Source organism: Artemia sp. Qi Xiang Cuo, chromosome 3 (assembly GCF_049724085.1).
Source record: "Artemia sp. Qi Xiang Cuo chromosome 3, ASM4972408v1, whole genome shotgun sequence".
NCBI lineage: Eukaryota > Metazoa > Arthropoda > Branchiopoda > Anostraca > Artemiidae > Artemia > Artemia sp. Qi Xiang Cuo.
Genome location: NC_142796.1, coordinates 17,547,021 through 17,568,164, shown reverse-complemented (window position 1 = coordinate 17,568,164; position 21,144 = coordinate 17,547,021). Strand labels below are relative to the sequence as shown.

At 34.8% G+C, this 21,144-nt stretch overlaps 1 protein-coding gene across 1 annotated transcript in view; it reads left to right on the top strand.

The window, feature by feature from the left end:
* dsx-c73A (doublesex cognate 73A) overlaps positions 1–19,460 on the top strand; it is a 144,459-nt gene extending 124,999 nt beyond the window's left edge. The window contains exons 5-6 of the mRNA XM_089086831.1: positions 2,563–2,718; positions 19,166–19,460. Coding sequence (XP_088942957.1) covers positions 2,563–2,718; positions 19,166–19,221 — 212 coding nt within the window. The 3' untranslated portion in view covers positions 19,222–19,460. The remainder of the gene's footprint in view (positions 1–2,562; positions 2,719–19,165) is intronic.
* The last annotated feature ends 1,684 nt before the right edge of the window (positions 19,461–21,144 follow it).

Sequence of the window (21,144 nt, the reverse complement as noted above, 5' to 3'; positions counted from 1 at the left end):
TTTAAATTTTAACGTAAAGAGCGAGGTATTGACTAAGGGGAGAACCCCCTCATATACTTAATAACATGTACGTAATAAAAAAACAATAAAAAAACAAGCGATACGGCTCAAAAGTAATCGAAACTTTTAAAAACGGAATTTTGATGTAAAAAAATGTATCAAAAGAATGGGTTTATAGTGCTGATTCTAAATATATAAATTTTATTAAGTTTAGTATTACTCATCAAAGGCTACGAGCCTGAGAAAATTTACTCGATTTTTTAAAGAGGGGGGAACCATCCCCTACAAGTGAAAGAATTTTAATGAAAATCACACCGTCAGATTCAGCGTATCAGAAAACCCTATTACCTAGGTTTCAAGCTCATATCTGCAAAAATCTGCAACTTTGTATTTTTTACTAGAAGAAAAATATACGAATATAGAAGTTAGTTACGTAAGTTAATTTGTAAATTACGTCATAACCAAATTTAGATACATCAATTTAGCAAAAGAAAAGTAACATTTTTATACAATTTTTTTTTACTCATTCAATGACTGTTAGCCAAAATAAAAGCTGAATTAACTAAAAACCGATCAGAAATTAAATATAAAAAAAACTAGTTTTTTAAACTGAAAGTAAGGAGCGACATTAAAATTTAAAACGAACAGAAATTATTCCCTATATGAAAGGGACTGTCCCCTCCTCAACGGCTACGCTAAAGTTTGACTTTGTATAATAACTTTATTTTTTAAAACAATAAAAAACTTTAGCGTAAAGAGCGACGCGTTGAGGAGGGGACTGCCCCTTTCATATACGGAATAATTTATGTTCGTTTTGAGTTTTAATGTCGCTCCTTACTTTCAGTTTAAAAAACTTGTTTTTTTTTATTTAATAATCTTATCGGAGCGATATAATCAGGACATCAACCACAAATGAACTCAACAGCTATATTGTAATGGTTCTATAAGAAAAATAGAGAGAAACGTGAGATGAAAAACAGAAATACAGTAAATAAATAACTTTTTGTTAAGCACCGTAACGTCTATGCTACTTTAGAACTGTCTTAGCAAAATATAGCATTAAAAAAGGTACTACCTGAATGGCAATCTACTCTTCACCAGCTGGTCCGCGTCTCCAAACGTCACGTGTTATAACACAATTGGTATACTTTTACCACACAGAGGTGCCAATTGGGTAGGGGAGAGTAACAAGGCAATTGCTCCCCTAAATTTTGAACAATACTTTTTCTATAATTTCCTTGAAGAAATAAAAAAAACATAAATAATCCCAATCCCTGAATATGATTTTACTCCCAGTAATCCCAGTGCGCGTAAACATAAGCATGTAGTACATAGTACATGTAATTGAAATTCTAGTTACTGCACAGGAACTGTTTTAGTGGGAGCTTCCAAAGAATTATTCAGAAATTTTTTTTAACTGCATCGGAATATAAATTTAATTATTTAGAGTTTCCAATTAGAATAACTATTAATATATAACTAAACAAAACAAAATAATAAAGGCAAGGCAGACAACATTTAAAAAAACTAATTCTGTGATTCGCCCTTCAACTTATTTACGGGATATAACTTACTTTTTCCTTTCCATTAGCAGATATTTGTGTTAGAAAAATGAAGTTGATAATTTTTTCTATTTAATATTTTATTAAAATCTTGCCAAAGAAGAAGCGTGAAAATAAAACCACTAAAATTATTTTAATCAACTTTAGGTGCATTTTTTCATCTGAGAAATGGCATTTTTGGCAAAAGAAACGGGTCTTTTAAATTTATTGCTGGCATATTTTTTTCTTTCTTTTTTTTGCAAAAAAGCTGTATAACAACAGCATCCGTTGTTTGTAATTTTCCGTTACGTTAGACTTCACCATTAATTCTCCCACGGTTATTCAATTGCTGAAGAATTTGAAATATTCTGAGTTGAGGAAGCAGAAAGAAGCTTATAGCGTCTTCGAATGACAACATCTTGTGATATAGGCAGGTTTTGATCACTCCACAGCCAATTCGAATCTTTTCTATTTCGTAATGCCCAAAAGTTTGGACAAGGAGTCTAAATCCATGAACCCTCCCCCTTCTCGAACAAATGTGCATTCAAATAACCTTTGGTTGAGGTAATAGTTCGCACTAGTATTGAACCGCATTTGTAGTACAGCTTTTCGTTTGATAGACAGCAGCTCAACCTATCACCTGAAGATATTCTGAAGCAATTCCTCAATTATTTATCATACTACTGGCAGTAAAAAGAAAAAAAAGATAACTAAAAACTGCGAATTTTAGTCAAAAGCCAGGCATCTTATAAATCATCCTGGTTATGAAGCTAAATATGCAGCTTCAATACTAGGAACATATTTTTTTCCAGAAAGTTTGCAATACTTTATTGGCATACCTTAAGCTCAAATTTATCAGCTACAAAATTTTACGAATTCCAATGCAGATTTTACAAGAATACATACATAGAAGGATTGACTGACAATTTTTGGCACTAAAGTTGTGTAAAAAAAAAAATTGCTGCTGCTTTAAACATTTTATTAATTTTTTTTTTTTTCAAAAATGAATTTTTCTTGCTAGAGGGTCCTATGAGCCATGATCAGCCAGCGTACGCCCACGTTCCAGGCATTAGAGTATACGGTATGATGTGCGTCACTGGAGGACGAAGGGCAGTTTTAAAAAGGAAACTAAGACCCAGACAAAAAAGACTTGCAGATCTTCATTCAGCACAACTAGGTAAGAATTTCTACATTATGCTCATTCATTTTAAAATACTAAGGACAGTGAAAGTGAAGCCTGATTCTTTGAATCGGTTAAGAAGAAGCATTACACATCCATATGTATCTAAAGAAATTAGGAAAAATCAGAGAATCAATTTCTAAAAAAAAAGACTTCCATAAGCATTTACAAAATTTTTCCTAGTAGGGTAGCTGCCACCAAATTCAACAAAAAAATAATAATGTGGATGAAAAGCAATAAAAAAAAAATGCACTAAAAAGATATGACACCAAATAGGTTAAGAAGGTGCAGCTTAGCTTCGAAAGTTATATTAGTCTTTGGGATTCAGCAGTTTGTTAATATTTAACTTTTTACGGACAGAAAGCGTTGTTAAATTCAACTAATTAGTTTTGCTGAGTTATTGTTTGGTTCAACATGACAACACTGACGAAAATGTGATACTGCCCTAATAGCTTCATAATATTGAAACAAGCAAAGGAAAAATCTAAGAAAATCGATGTTTTTAGTTAAGATGGTTGCAGGGTGCAAAAAAAAAATGTTTTGGTTTCCTTGGATACACGGGATTTCTTAAATAAAACTGTCTACAAATTTTAAACTGTATGCAATGCTTTAGTTTTTTCCAATATTGATAGTGTAGTTCTTGCTTGATGTAAACCAAAGTAGTTCCTAAGTAAAAATGCCAGAGCTTAACCTCCTTGGGATTTTACCAGGATTTGGGGATCTCGATTTTGAGTTTTGGACCTTTGGAAAAGCTTATATGCTAAATATCACCCCCTATAAGTTCTATCAAGTGGATAAATTATTTTTTACAATCTCCTGTGGTTTTTTTAAGCCTCAAATAGTGAATTTTGACATATTGTTAAAGTCTCAGAAACAGCCCTTCAAAATTCTCTCAAAAATAGGGTAACTTATTACAAAAATAGGTTCAAAAGGTAATTTCTAGTAACTTTTTTCAGAATATCCAAAATGTTTGAGACACTATGTGAGAAAAATTTGGAAAAACAATAAGTGTTAGAATAACAACACTAATTTCTTAAACCCCGTTTGTGCCATCCCTTGTAAAACCAGAATACATAGGAAGCTCATTATCTGGTAGTTTTTGCAAAAAGTGATGGTAAACAAATTTTTAAGCTTTGCTCCCCTTAGGAAAAACTTTCCACAACTTCACTACTTCATAAGGGTTCCTGTGGGTGCACATGGTGGTAATGCTTTTCAATGCATAACGATTTCACACTTATATATATATCGGACAAAATTGGCTAGTTAAGGAGTTGTTTGACTCTTAGCGCACTTTTAGGATAATAATGACTGCGTTATCAAATTCAAGTTAACATCGCTATCGACCAATTTTATAGAGCAAGCATTGACCTCACCTTAGACCTTAGTTCCTCCAGGCCAAGCGTGGCACAAAGGGCATCAACGAAGCCTCGCCAGACGTCTCGGAGCCGAGCAGCAGCCGTGACGTCCTCCCACTGTGGTTGTAACGACATATGTTTCGGTCGCCCTCTTTTTCACCCACCCTCGGGTTGACGCTTGTAGACAACATTTGGAAGACGGTCTCCTGACATTCGGAGGACATGACCAATATAGGTCCATCTTCTGTGCTTTAGAAGATCAGTGACTGGCCTGCTCGTCTATGTACCACTAAGTTTGTGACCCTGTCCTGCCACAAAATTTTAACGACTCTTCTGAGGCAGAAATTTTCAAATGTTAGGATACGTTTTTCCAGCTGGGCATTCTTCCAGCATTCCAGCATTCACTTGCATAAAGGAAAATGCACATGACGTTGCTAAAGCAAGGATTTAGCCAAAGACAAAAATAATCTGTCTACTGGATTTAGAATAAATGAGGTGACCAAACTGCAAGATAAGCGGCTTTCACATTACATACGTAATTTTCTACGCTAACTGGCTAAGTTACGGTAAGAACTAACTGGTTAAGTTACAACCTTTCACACTTAAATAAGTTCTTTCACACTAGGCTAACGTAAAGGATCCATAAAAATCATAATCATCGTCTAAAATCCTTACAATCACCATAAGCAAAATACTCAAAAATATGGAATGGAAGTGGGGATCCAAGCTCTGATAAAACATGAAAGGCTTTCTAGAAAAGGTTTAGCATTTATTCTTAAAATCTATTAATCATTTTCGAGATTCCATTTTATTGTTGCTTTACTGACTTTTCCATAACGTAACATAACCTTGCGTTACGTGAAATTGTAATTAGAGCTCGCGTCTACTTAGCACCGATTATGCAATGGACAAAATTTGCTCAAAGATTACATTACATACCGTAAAATCTTAAGCTATGCTAGTGTGAATATGGCATCTGGTTCTACGGCGTAGGGTGAAGTAATCCTTAGTCGTCACAAATCTCTTAACAAAAGTTCGTTTGGTAAGAATCATACTTAATTTAAAAAAAATTCCAAAAAAGGGGCTTTTCAAAAAAAAGTAAGAGCCATATTAAAACTTAAGACAAACAGATATACAGCACTATAAAAAGTCAAACATAACTTGACCAACAATTACTATCAAAAATAGATGAAACCCAAAACAAACAGAAATTAAAATGAATAATCACATCTAACATAAAAATGACAAGTACTGATATAGATGAATAATAAAATTCTAAAACTAGTAGAATTTAAAATGAATACTCAAGTCAAACTTAAAATAAACAGAAGTTTGGCTATTGCCCCCCCCCCCTCTAACGATAAACCCTTCTAAGTTTATTGCATCATTTGCTTTTTATTGAAAACTATGTATCTTGAACAATATGTTTTATTTTGAAGATGACTATAATATAAATCAAAATTACTATAATTTATAGATGAATCATCGATGACTGCAATTCAAAATCATAGATGGCTATTATGAATGACTATAATTCAAAATCACTATAATAATCAAGATGACTGGAAAAAAACTAATGAAAAGGAACTGAATATTTAATTTATAAATATATTAATTCTTGGAAATCTCTGCAATTCAATATTTTACTTAAGAGTATTTTAATTATTTTTGTTATAATTATTGAAAACTTTTGAAATAAATTTGATTTTCACTAAAGCGCAAATGACGCAATAGACTTTAAAGTGTTTACATTAATCAGGTTTGCCGTTTCAACTGAATATCCTTAGTAAATCCTTTGGTGTTGCAGATATGCTCTTCTGACCACATCGATGGACATAGTTTCTTTCGATTTAGCTCTACATCTTCCTAAATATTCTCAGAAAGTTTCAACTTAATACCCTTAGAAGTTCTTGAGGTATTGCAGATACTCTCTTTGGAGCACCTGGATGCAATAGTGTCTTTTGATTTAGTTCAGCACTCCATCAATATTTCCTTAAATATTCTACTTAATAACCTTAGTCATTCCTTATATATTGTAGATAGCCTCTCTTGCAACCTGGAGGCAGATAAACTCTTTTATTAGTTTAATAGTAATAGTAGTATTGGTTACAATCGCAGTCAGAGAAGAAGCATCCGCAAGTAGTTATGGTCGCAAGTACTTGCAGTTGCAGACGCAAGTAGTCGAAGTGGAAAGTAGTCAATTGTAACAAGTAATTACAGTAGTAGTCACAAGTAGTGGCAGTCGCAGGTACAAGTAGTCGTGGACGTAAGTAGTGGCAGTCGAAATCATAGGCAGCGCAATCCTGCTGCCTAAGTAAAGAACAATGTTGGTACAATGTATTGTTTATTTTTTTTTCTTTAGACCAGGGCACTTCGTATCGAAGGAGTTGTCATAGAAACTTCAAAAAGGGCTCATTTGATTGTAAATTTGAGTGACTTGTGCCCTTTTTAATAGTCCAAAGGGATTGGAAGGCAACTGACACCCCTTCCACGCCCTTCTTTTCCCCAAACACATCCAATGAAAGTTTTGAGATAGCCATTTTGTTCAGTGTAGTTCATTTTCAAATAGAAATTATGTTTTGAGCAGGGCACTCGCCCACAGCCCTCAGGGCAAGGGTTTTCGTTTATGCCCTGGGGGCGTTTAAGATTTTTATAGAAAGCGTTGTCGTAGAAACTCCAAAAAACGCTCATTCGATTGGAAATCCTAAGGGCTAGTGCCGTTTTTAATAGTCAAAAGTGATTGGAGGGCAACTAACCCCCCTCTCACGCCCACCTTTTCCCCAAACACATCCAATCAAAATATTAAGATAGCCCATTTTGTTCACGTAGTTGAAAGTTCTGAAAATTAGGTCTTTGTGGAAGACAAGCCCCCCCCCCAAGCCCCCAGGGCATGGGTTGTAAGTTGCGCCCTGGAGGCATATAAGGTTTTTATAGAAAGCGTTGTCGTAGAAACTTCAAAAAGGGCTAATTTGATTAGAAATTGAAATGGCTAGTGCCCTTTTTAATAGTCGAAAGTGATTGAAGGGCAACTAACACCCCGTCCATGCTCACCATGTCCCCAAACACATCCAGTCAAAATGTTTAGAGTGCCATTTTGCTCACCGCAGTTGAAAGGTCCAGATATTATATCTTTGAGTAGGACACTCCCCCTACAATCTTTAGGGCAAGGGTTATGAATATTGTCCTGGGGGCATGTAAGGTTTTTTTTTATAGAAAGGTTTGTCGTAAAAACTCGACAAAGGGATCATTCGACTTTAAATTCAAAGGGCTAGTGCCCTTTTTAATAGTTGAAAGTAATTGGAAGGTAACTAACCACCCTCTCACGCCCACCGTTCACCTGAACATTTTTGGGGCCTTCGTATCGAATTATTTTTTTCCCCTACGAACTCCCTAAAGGGCTCATTCGATTAAAATTTTGAATGGCTAGTGCCCTTTTTAATAGTCGAAAAGGATTGGAAGGCAACTAACACCCCTTCCACGCCCACCATTTCCCCAAACACATCCAATCAAAATTCTGAGATAGCTATTTTGTTCAACGTAGTTGAAATTTCTGGGAATTATATTTTTTAGCATATTTTTGAGAGGATAACAACCCCCTTCCCATAGCCCTCAGGGCAAGGGTTGTAAGTTATGTCGTGGGGGAATATGAGGTTTTTATAGAAAGCGTTGTCGTAGAAACGTCAAAAAGGGCTCATTTGATTGGAAATTGAAATGGCTAATGCCCTGTTTAATAGTCGAAAGTGATTGGAAGGCAACCTTTCATGCCCACCATTTATCCGGACACATCCAATCAAAATTTTGAGATAGGCATTTTGTTCAAAGTAGTTGAAAGGTCTGGAAATTATATCTTTGAGGATGACACTCCCTCCACAGCCCTCAGGGTAAGGGTTGTAAGTTATGCCCTGGGGGCATATACAGTTTTTATTGAAAGCTTTGTCGTGGAAACTTGAAAAGAGCTCATTCGATTGGAAATTCAAAGGGCTAGCACCCTTTTTAATAGTCAAAAGTGATTGGAAGGCAAGTAATCCCCTTCTCATGCCGACCTTTCCCCAAAACATATTCAATTGAAATTTTCAGATGGCCATTTTATTCAACGTAGTTAAAAGTTTTAGAAATTAGGTGTTTGAGGATGATAACTTTCTCAGAGCCCTCAGGTCAAGGGTTGTAAGTTATGCCCTGGGGGCATATAAGGTTTTTATAGATAGCGATGCTGTAGAAACTTCAAAAAGGGTTCATTCAATTGAAATTAGAAGTGCCTTTACCCTTTTTAAAAGTCAAAAATGATTGGAGGATAATTAACAACCCTCTCACACCCACCATATCCAGTCAACATTTTGAGGTAGCAATTTTGTTCAACGTACTTGAAAGTTCTGGAAATTAGGTCTTTGAGGATGACAACCCCCTTACCGCCCTCAGGGCAAGAGTTGTAATTTATACCCTGGGGGCAAATAAGGTGTTTATAGAAAGTGTTGACGTAGAAACTCAAAAAAGGCTCATTCGATTGGAAACTGTCGAATAATAGTCGAATAATGTTAATAGTCAAAAGTGATTGGAAAGCTAGACATTTTTATAGTATTAATTAAAAAACCTTTCCGAAAAATAAGTTTTAAAAAATAAGGAAAAGTAAAGGCCATTTTAAACTTAAGCTCGGCAGATACAAATACCTGTTAAAAGTCAGACTCAAACCAACCAGAAATTACTATTAAAGAATAACTGAAATCCAAAACGAACAGAAATTAAATAAACAATCATAGGAAAAAACATACAACAAGTAATAATATAAACAAATAAATAGATCTTGAAGCGGGTAAGGCTTAGATTGAATATGAAAATCAAAATGTAAATGAAACTTAAAACGAACAGAAATTAGATAAACAATCAATGCAAACAAACATACAATAGATATTAATGTAAATGAAAAAATGAATCTGAAAGCAACTGAAACTTAAATTGACTATGCAAATCAAGCTTGAAGCAAAAATCACAACAAACAAGAATTTTGGCATCGCCTACTTCTTTCATTGTTATATCCAAAAACCTACAGTGTCTATGGCACTTTACTGAAATCCAAGTTAACTACAAATATTTTCTTTTGTACCTAAAATTGAAAATAAACATTAAAATTATAGTAAAATTTTGAACTGATGAGCTTTGAGCAATTAATATCATCATACATCAAATATTCAGTTTAATTTATTAGTTCTTTCTAAATTTGTTCAAGACGAATATAGTTTCACTACAAACAAGATTTTGAATACTGCCCCCTCCTTAACTGCGAATAAAAACCAAAAGCCTACTGCGTCATTGGGGCTTCGCTTATATTAGAAATATTTTCTTTTCCTGTTCTTATAGCATTGAAATTAAAAATTAAATTAGAGTGAAATAAATTCTTGAACTGATGGATCTTTCAACAACTAATATCATTACATATAAAATATTCAATTTGATTTTGCTTATACTGTCCAAGACTGTTCAATACGGACGTACCTTTCAGTAAAGCGCCAATAACGCAGTAGGTTTTAGACTTTTACAGTGAGAGAGTGAGGCAATATCCAAGCTCTTGCTTGTCGTGATTTTTGTTCGTTTCAAGCTTGATTTACATATTTAATTTAAATTTCACTCTTTTTAAGTTTTATTTATTCCTTTACATTAAGATATATTGCATGTTTATTTGCATTGATTGTTTATTTTATTTCTGTTCGTTTTAAGTTTCATTAATGCTTCAATAGCATTTTTTTTCGTTTTAAGCTTGATTTTCATATTCAATCCAAGCATTACTCGCTTTAAGTTCTATTTATTTATTTATATTATTACTTGTTGTATGTTTTTTCCTATGATTGTTTATTTAATTTCTATTCATTTTGGGTTTAATTTATTCTTTTATAGTAATTTCTGGTCGTTTTGAGGTTGAATTTTAAAAGATATTTGTAACTGCTGAGTTTAAGTACAAAATGGCCTTTACTTTTCTTTGAAAAACTTGTTTTTCGGAAATTTTTTTTTAAATTAATTTTTGTTCATTTTTGATTGCAAAAACTTTCAAGTTTTTAAAAATTCCTTATTTCAAAATCAAACCTTAAAAAAAAAAATCAAATATTGATCAAAGTATCAAAACTGGTATCAAAGTAACAATATCAAAATGAAAACAGTTTGTCCCCTTTGAAATTTATACGAGGACCTATTCTTAATGAAGTGCGTCTGGGGAAAAAAATAAATGGAGTCGGGGAGGGAGGCCAGCTGCTCCCGAACACTTTTTACTCTTAAAAAGTGAATTAGAACTTTCAATTTCCAATCAAATGAGCCCTCTATGAAGTTTATATGAGCATCCCTTCCATAACAACCATATATGCCCCAGGGAATAACTTGCAACGCCTACCCTCGGGCCCTGGGGGGCTGTGTCGACACCGGACTTTGAACTATTTTTAACAAAATGTCTATCTCAAAGTTTTTATCTGATGCATTTAGGGCGTGGAGGGGAGGGGGGCTAGTTGCCCTTCAATCTCTTTTGACTTTTAAAAAGTGAACGAGAACTTTCAAATTTACAATCAAATGAACTCTCTCATAAGTTTATACGAGCATCCCTTCCATAAAAACAATATATGCTCCCAGAGCATTACTTACAGCGCCTGTCTCCGGGCCATGGGGGGTTGCGTCTACACAGGAGTTTTTCTTATCTGACCTTAAAATTGTTTTTAATGAAATGGCTATTTTAAAAATTTTATCGGACAGGCTTGGGGAAAAAAGGGTGTGTATGTGGGGTGGGGGGGGTATAGTTACCCTCGGATATCTTTTGACTCTTAAAGTGAACTAGAACTTTCAATTTCCCATCAAATGAGCCTTCTCTGAAGTTTATACGAGCATCCCTTTCATAAGGACCATATAAGCCCCCAGGACAACACTAACAACGCCTATCGCCTGGGCCCTGGGGGTTGTGTTGACACCCGAGTTTTTGTTATCTAATTTTTGAACAATTTTTTTAAAAACTGACTTTCCCAATATTTGTAGCGGATGGGTTTGGGGAAAAAAGGGCGTGGGGGGGGAGGGCTAGTTGTCCTTAAAAAAAGGTAACTAGAACGTTCAATTTCCAATCAAATGAGCCCTCTATGAAGTTTGTACGAACATCCCTTTCATGAGAACCATAAATGCCCTTAGGGTATAACTTAGAACGCCTTCTCCCGGGCCCTAGGGGGTTGTATTGACACCGGAGTTTTTCTTATCCAACCTTTGAAGTATTTTTTTTAACAAAATTTCTTAAAATTTTCATGAGATGGGTTTGAAAATAGAACGCGTGGGGGGGGAGGGCTAGTTGCCCTCGGATTTCTTTTGACTATTAAAAAGTGAACTCATACTTTCAATTTCAAATCAAATGAGCCCTCTCTGAAGTTTACACGAGTATCCCTTTCATAAGAACCATATATGCCCCAGTGCATAACTTACAACGCCTGCCCCCGGGCCCTGGGGGTTGTGTTGACACCCGAGTTTTTGTTCTACCAAGAACTCTCAATTTTGCAATCGAATGAGCCCCCTTTGAAGTTTTTACGACGACCCCTTCCATATAAAGTGCCTCTGGGAAAAAATTAATAATAATAAATAATAAAACACTGGAGCCGTATGGCCTTTACTATAGGCAACGCTATAGCGTTGCCTCTGAAAGAGCAATGTGGGTACAATGTATTATTATTTTTTTTTGTTTAGACCTGAGCACTTCGTATCGAAGGAGTTGTAGAAAATTCAAAAAGGGCTCGTTCGATGGAAAATAAAAAGTTATTGGAGGGCAACTAATCCCCCTCCCACGCCCACCCTCCCATTTGTCCATTAGGTTTAAAAACTAAATGTTGCCTTAAGATTAAATCAAAATGCACTGTGTGAATGCTAATTCCCAGTAAGGCATCTCAGGAGTATCCTAAGAACGACTGAGGGTATTATGTTCAATCTTTCGGGGCTACTTCTGCTCTTAAAATTTGACCAAATCAAAATAGCGTAAGTGTATCCAAGCTATCAAACAAAGTAAACAGATTTTTTTGCGAACGGTATCAAGTTTTCTTTTTCAGGTCAGCTAGAGGATGTATGAAACTAAATTAAACACTACTATTTGTGTCCAGATTTTTAAATGGGTATATGTGGTCAAAAATTGCTGAAAATTTTCTCCAGCATACAAATAGCCAAACTATAAATTCTTAAAAAATCGAAAAGATTTAAACTATTATTTTCTTTTTCCCTGAAAAGACTGTGTCAATATAATACGAAAAGAAATTAGTTTAAAAAAATTTCCAAAGAATAAGTTTTTCAAAGGAAAGTAAAGAACTCCATTAAACCAAAAATGAACAAAATAAAATCAAATAATCTACCAAGCATGAAACTACCGCAAATCAGCATCGATAAATAAATGAAACCCAAAACGAACAGAGATTACAATATATAACCGAGTCAAACTCAAAACGAGCAGAAATTAACATGAGTAGGGCTCAAAACCCCTATGCCTTCCCAAGCCTAGAACAATATTTACACTTTACTGAAAAAAAAAATACAAATGAATTTGCATTGTCAGTTTAATATGCATATACTGATATTTATTAATCTAAATGTTAATGTTATTTGATTTATTAAAGTTATAAAAGTAAAAACATATATATTTTTTCATTAAAGTGCAAATTATGTTCTGGCCTTGGGAAGGCACAGAGGCTTTGAGCCCTGCTCATGGTAATTTTTGCTCGTTTTGAGTTTGACTCGGTATTTATTGTAATTTCTGTTCTTTTTGGGTTCAGCGGTTCAGCGAAGGTGGGGCGCGAAATAGAGGATAAAATCAGTTTGCAGAAAAGTGTACAGAACTAGAAAAGAAAGGTAGGTTTAATAAGTATCTCCAGGATGGAAATTGGTTAAAAAAGTCCCAATTTTCTTTTTAAAAAATTTTATGACAGGAAAGATTCACTTTTTTAGCTTTTGCGACTGGTGAGATTAGACCTTTCAATCAAAACTAATCAGTTAAAATCGAAATTCTTTCACCAAGCTTCTCACTATATTAGAACCTGTTACCCTACGTGATGAATCTTTACCCTATGTATTTGCATTATAATCTCTCCACTGCCACCAGTTGTGGTAACGTAGTTCTTATGGTATTTAAGGTGATGTAGTGGTAGATGCCTTTACTCTCCCTTTATAGGGGAGATAAACTATGGCCCTAAGGTAATTAAACTTTGGTAGCGTGCCTTAGACTATGACCGGCCTAAGGAGGCGCACCAGCTGGGTATTTTCGAGGGACTAAATGTAGATTGAAGAAAGGTTGGCTATAATACAATACTTTTATTCAGTTAACATGTACTGATACAAGGTTTGATAATATATATATATTCTACTGGGACTGGTTGTCCCAAGTAGACCACAAGTCTCAGAAAACTACAATAATATGTAATAAGATACTTAGACACTTACAATAATCCGACAAGATTCCAAGGTATTTCTAAATCAATGGACCAGAGGTCAGTCCAGCATAAAGTTAGTATCAGTCTACCCCTTCCCATAAAATGTATCTTTTATACATTTTTATCAACCACACCTTCCTGGACCCAACCGACGCAATAGCTAGGAAGTGGCGATTTCTCAATTTCTCGTTAAGCAGAAACTTGGCAGGATATGTTCCTTATCTTAATAAAAAGTGGTATTTCGAAACTTTGTATTTGCGTCTTAATATTTTTTTTACTAAATTCCAAATTAACTTAATTAGAATGCTTTACCACAATACATACGCTTTACCACTTTACCACATGATATATGCAATGGACGTTCAAAATTATTTAAAATGCGACTCCATCCTTGCCATGCAACGCGACAAAGCATATAGTGCCAGCATATCATTAGACAAAAATCATACGACGGTCACACGGCTTCAGCTATGCAAAAATGTTCCAGGTTTTCGACCAGGTTATATTTCTGCACGGGCGGTGGATTTTGTTGTCAACTGAACCTGTCTTGTGCTGCCAACAGCGTTTTTGTAGTACCAGCGTACGGCGAGCTTCCATATCCACCGATGGCTCTAATGTAATATTTGCAAAGTGGGATCATCGAGTGGGACGCTAGAAAGCTTTCAGAGAAAAGAGTGTTTCCCAACTTTCTTGCACGGAAGGTTCTTACCTGATCGAGGTTGGTGTTCCAAGAGGGACATGTGGAGAACTGGATTCCCAGGAGATGAAGCTCATATCTTCAGTTGCACTGGACATGCACCAGTAAAAGCCTATGCTACATACTCATACCATAGATTCTGCAATAGGGTTTAATATCTTCGTGGTTAAGCACTTCTGGTAACATTTGTGATCCTTTAGTGATTTTTAGTAATCTAGTTTATTTAAGTGATTAAAATGTCCTGAAAAAAGTAGTATAGTCAAGCCTTACATAGTCATCCGGGTTGCAGCGGTATCTAGCAACCTAGTAAGAGACGATAACGTCCAATGCTAAGAAATACAATAGCCCATAGCTCTTGAAAAAAGTGACAGATCAAAACAAGAAGTACACAATTAGAACCGCCTTGTCTGAAACCCCTATATAGGAAACTTATCGTCCCTTGGCATGAACAACGGGGATAATCTTCTGGCTTGAAAAACAAGAAAATTTACTTGAACTACGAAATTCTGCATCGAAGGCATCTTTTTTTCCGTTCTTCCTCCTCAGTTAGCAGGGCACTGGATCATCCTAGAGAGCTTTCTTTTTGGCTCACTTGAAAGGAAATTGCCACACCTGGTGCCTTTTGTAATAACAAATATATTAATATATACAAAAAAACTATATTTTCATGAACAAGCTTGATGAATGACGTCATAACCGTAGGTTGTAATCATACATGACGTAATAAGCGAATGCAACATTTATACACGCTTATCCTTCGAATTCTAAATTATGGTTGCAGTTATTTTAAGGAACGAACTCTAGCCCATAGTAACTAAATATTAAAATATATATCCATAAGCACGATGATGGAAAACAATTATTTTTTTGACAAGATGTTACATTCAGTGAAGCAACTTAACTATAGTATAGGCTGGTATAGTTGTATAAAAGATCGGTATGGTTAATATGACAAAGGCTTGCTACAAACTATTTATCAGTTGTCCTTATGTCTCGTACCCACAGTATCAAGGGCGCCGACAGAAAATTTTCCAGGAGGGGGGGGGGGCAGACGCCAAAATGACAGTGGTGGCTGGGTGACTGGGAATATATTTCAGGATATTTTTTCGTAGAACAGGTTTATTTTGAAATACTTTTAGGAAAAAACTAAAATAAAAAGAGTAATTAAATTGCATGCAACATGAAACAAAATACTATAAATTTTAAACGACAAGGATTCCTGGCAAAGAGATCAATTTATTTAATTAATAATATATTTAATTATTATGCGTTTAATCTTACAAGAAAATCAAACTCAAACCAAAATGACAGAAAGATTTATTGCTTACGTAGATTATAAAAGATGTAGACTTGTCTTTATGCAATTTCCTACGTCTTAGAATAGTTTACAGAAGGAATAGAGATGCTCAAAAATCGTCCTGCCTGCATAGATACCAGTTTTTATTTTATAACGGCCATGTAAAATGTACCTCTTTCATAACAGGACATGTAGTACTTTAATGTAGTTAAACAAATAGGTGTAATGTATTTATCGATAAGAAAATCCTATTGTAGACGTTGTGATGGCTTCAATTATGTGGAAGATCAAATGATTCACAGAATTTCCATCCACACAAACATTAATACTCCTTTTCATCCAACCGAAATTCTTTAGTAGTAATATTAACAAGGACTTGTCACCAAAATTACTGTTCATTGCCAATTTTTTAAGTAAATTCAAAGTTTATCCAAAAATGAAATTGCAAATTTAAACATAGGATGGTACTAATCAATGTACAATTATTACTTTACACATTTAAAAAGTAATTAACCAGTAATTACAGGGACCGGTACCTCAAATTATATCTTGATTAGGCATGGGTATTATTTGGAAAACAATAAGAAATTGTATAAAAAAGAGCTTTTCAACAGAAAGTAAGGAACAGATTTGAAACCTTTTTGAACAAATTATTCTTTATATGAAGGGGGCTGTCTCCACCTGGCTCTTTACTGTGTAGTTTGGCTTTTTTTTAAATTTTGAAATATAATTTGCAATTGAAAAAAAAAATTTATTTTCAAAGCACTTATAAAACTTTTGTTTAATAAGCCTGGTATTGAGAAGGGGGCAGTCCTTCTTAAATACAGAGTAATTTCAATTTGTTTTAAGTTTTAAACCTGCTCCTTACTTTAGCTGAAAAACCTTTTCTATTTGTTTAATTATATTTCATGAAACTAAATTTAAATGAATACAATACTTATGGTAACACATAAAAAACGATCAATATTTCAATGACGTCTGTTTGGATTTTGATGAGTAATTAAACAGTTTGTGGTAACGAACTCTAAGTAAGGAGCTAACCGGCTCAATGATAACCGAAACTCTAAAACACGGAATTTTGATACCAATAGATATATCAAAAGAATTGGCTTATTACGCTGATTCCAAATATGTAAGTTTCATAAAGTTTAGTCTTACCGATCAAAGGCTACGAGCCGGAGAGAATTTGTCTGATTTCGAAAAAAAGGTGAAGACCCCTAGAAGTCATAGAATTTTACTGAAAATCACACCATCTGATTCAGGAATTTTTTAGTATTGGCCAGAAGAAAGATCACGGATGCGTATTTGTTTGTTGTTTTTCTCCCCAGGGGCGATCGTATCGACCTAGCGGACCTAAAACGTCGAAAGAGGGCTCATTCTAACGGAAATGAAAAAGTTCTAGTACTCTTTTTAAGTGACCAAAAAAATTGTACGACAACTAGGCCCCCTCCCACGCCAGTTTTTCTCAAAATTGTCCAATCGAAATTTTGAAACAGCTGTTTTGTTCAGCATAGTTGAAAGGCCCAATAACTATGTCTTTGGAGATGAAATGACCCTTACAGTCCCTGGGGAAAGGTTTTTAATTATAAAATTTGCCCTTTGTTTACGTATAGTTCTTTTTTGAGAAGTATGCGTACCTTTTTCGGGTGGGGAGGGAAGGACGAATTTTCTGCTGGGAGGATTTTGCACGGGTTGAATTTTTCACGGAGGGGGAAGTTTCTAAGGGGTGAACTTTTAAGGGAAAATTTTGCACTGGGTGAATTTGCCAGAATTCCTGTATGAAATTTCTTTTAAATGTCTTGCTTTCTCTTTACCGATTTAATTTTCGGCGTGGAGATGTTAAGGGTAATTGTCCGGGGTAATTTTTCGCCAGGATTAAACTATCCAACGGATATCTCTGTGGGGGAGGAGGATTTTACCGTGGATGTGGAGCCAGATATCTGGGCGTTATTTAAATAGCGATCCTAAATTAAATAAAAAACAATGAGGGGGCTTGCTCCCTCTTCGACACCTCGCTCTTTATGCTAAGACTTAAATTGTGTCCAAATTCTTTAAAAACAACTCCTGAAACACAAGGGTCGTTTAATTAAACAATGAGTAACTTTTTTTAAGTGCCTAAAAATAGTAGCGTGAAGCGCGATGTGTTGAGAAAGGGTACCCCCCCCCCTCATATATGCATTAATTTCGGTTCATTTTAAGTTTTAATGTTACTCTTTACTTTCAGTTGAAAAAACTTGTTTCTTAGTTATTTGATGAAGCTTAGAGACAAATTTTTTTTAGAGGCAATGGAAAAAGTGTGTCAATTAAAGTAAAAGTATATAAAAATCAAAAAAAGTAAGTAATTACAAAAAACACACAAGACAATAATCTACTTACAAAAACTAAGGTATAAACTCCCGGCATTCAGTTCTATTGAGCAATACCGAAGCGTTGGACGGATGTTTTTTTTAACAATATCGACAGTTTTGAACTTGGATATCAAACACCAAAATGTTTAATGCCTTTAGACTACTCAGTGTTTATAAAAAGTAACGCATTATCAAAGTAGGTTTTCAAAGTAAAACACTAAAACTAAGATTAGGAAAATCACAAAAAAAATTTTAATTCAATATTTTTAATTTAGTTTTGAATACCAAAAACCAATACATTTGACACCTTTATTCTTTATAACTGTAAAAAATTCAATCTTTTTCAAAGTGACAACTAGATACATACAATCATTCCTGAAAAAAAATAAATGATAATAAAACATACAAAACGTATCCGTTCAGGGAGAAAATGCAGAAACTCCCAGCATTCCGTTCAGGGGAAACATTTCTGATTATAGTGGCTTCATTTATCAGCTCATGGGTACTCTTGCAATGCAAGCAAAAGCTGATGGAATATTTTTAGGGAAATTTCCCCTTATTAAGTTATTTTCTATAATTATACGAACTTTCTTGTGTACTAATACCTGCACTAATTATTAATAAACAAATACATATTTAGGATCATCAGAAAAAGCTGATTCTTTGATTGAATGCTAGCAATAGTTAGGCCCTTATACTTTAGTTATTGAAAAGGATTGTTATTTACTTACCATTCATTACTGTGAAGAACTTGATTAAACTAGAAAGGGGCCACTCAGTCACAAATTAGAACTTATATTTTCCTTATTAAGGGTCAAAATCTATTGGCAGGCAGCCAACAATGGGGCAACGCACATTTTTTTCATGGGTTTTCCCTATTCTGCTCTCTTTATTTTTGGTTTCCTTGTAATTACTTTATAGTCCCAAATTTACAGGAGGGCACGCCCCCCCTCCGGCGCCCTAACACAGTATTGTATCTTTACTGTGTAATAAGTAAGCGTCCGTAACCTCTAGCAAGTCAATAATCTGAAAACAATTAAGTGATGCTATGCGACATAGCGAGTATTTCACATCAGTAATCTCCCTTACTCATAAGAGATTGAATACTTTTTGCCTTTTATGCCTGTCGTCCACCATACTCCGCTGCCAGTAAATGTCTATTCGGTATAGTAAAAGGACACAAACAGGGGGGTGAGGTTGATTTCCTCTTCAAGCATCCTCCTTATGAAGGATTTGAAAAAGTAAGGCCTCAAAATAAACTTAGTTTGCGACCATCACCCTTTCCCCACGTTTGACTGATTAGAGTTTAAATTGCATCTCTTATATTTCAGGTCTTCCAGAAATCCCCGAAGTGGAATTACAACGTCTGGTGAAAAGTCTAGAATGAAGATTATAGACAAAAAGAAAACAATAAGTAAGGAAACAGCATCTGCAGTGATTTTTTAAAGTTCAAAAATGCGCATCGATGTTGATCTAGAACAGCTGAGTGCAGCTCTAGACATTTTTGTTTACAAAACCAAAACTGTGCAAAAGAACTGTGTGTTTATATTAGTGACCAATGTGTAAATACAGTACAACTTATCGTTTGATATTTATTATATTTAACAGTTAAATAAATTAATAGAATAATTTTTCAACAATTTTCTGCTTGAAAAACAAAAAACAAAAAAAACACACACACACACAAGACAGTGACTTAATAGGTAAAAATGAAAACGCGGTAACAGACATGCGACATTTTGGGGGAAGGAATTAGCCCCCCCCCCCTGCATTCGTACAAGAGAAGTTGCTTTCCACTGTCATATATGACACAAAAAACCTTCCAGCAGCAGTAATCTAAAAAATACCATAATAAATTTCCATCAAGCGAGCTATAGCTACACCTGAGGACAAAGGGGAATCCCGGTCCATTCCAATTAGTTACATCAATATAGTTTAAAAAAAAAATTACAAATGAAAAATGTTGCTTGCACAATAGAGCAAGCAACTACCTTCTGGATAAACTTTTTTTTTAACATTTCAAAGAGTTGTAAAGCCAGAATGCCTCAAGTGTCTTCTAAATATAAATCCCAAAAGTCACTGGACGTTTCATTTACCTAGCTCAACTGCTTATCTTTAAAATATTCAGTAACGTTTGTCCGTAACACGATTTTTTTTTTAAGTGTGAGCGTAGTCTTAAAATTTTCTACTAAGAAGGGAACCAGGAATCCAAATTATAGTTTGATACTTATTGTATTTAACAGTTAATTGAATTATTAAAACAATTTCAAACTGAAAATGATAACAGAACAGTTGACAGAGACGGAAGGAGATTCCCCCTGTCCTCAGCTATGGATGTAGCTCACTTATTGGGATTTGTACTTACAAAAGCAAGTATATACAGAAATTTCCTTTCAGATGAGCCTTAAACAGCTCTCTATGATGTTCCAGTTCGCCCCTAGCAGTGGAAAAAAAACAGAAAAAAGAGGACAAACATGTGCTTTCCATGCAAAAAGATGATTTTCCCTGTTTTTCGAGCCAAGGGGCTGTAGGTTTCCAGTGAAGAGTTTTCGGCCATGAAGATTCCAATAGTGTACATTTTGTTTCGATCCAACGCCATTTTTTAGGGACTTCAGCAAGGGCGTACCCAGGATTTTTGTTCGGGAAGGGTTATTTTTTTTGGTGGGTTTTACAAAAAAAAACTTAACAAACGCATCAAAATTTATTGATATGCATTTTTGCTATGGTTTTACGAGTTGGACAAAAATTAAGGGAGGGGGGGTCAAATCCGGTAAACGGAGAGGATGTAAACAGATGTAAAAGGAGAGGGGCTGGGGCCATGGTCCTTTTTCCAAGGGAGCTACATTTAACAGTTGATCAAACTAGTAAACTAGTTCTTCAATAATTTGCTACCTGAAAAACCAACGGAACAGTAAGGTAATAGATAAAAATCACGTAATCAAAAGTGGTCAACCGATACAAATGTTAAACTGCTTAAACAAGATAGCATGAAGAAATTTGGTTATTTATGATTAAGAATAATTTCAAGGTGTTCCATTTTCAAGACTTTTTTTTATATATATTTCTATCCGTGAATCCAATATCAGTAATAACGGAGTAAATATAATGACATATAATGGAGTAAGGTAGACTAAAAAAAACAAAACAACAAAAAAGAAACAAAAATTCAGCATTTTGGAAGAAAGGAGTTCGAAACCTCCACAGTTGGGCTCTCTAACATGCTGTATTTAATGGTATGATTTTCGTTACGATCGCCTGCCTTTTTTTGGGAGGGGGGGGGGGGTCACCATTTTTCAAAAAATTAGGCAAA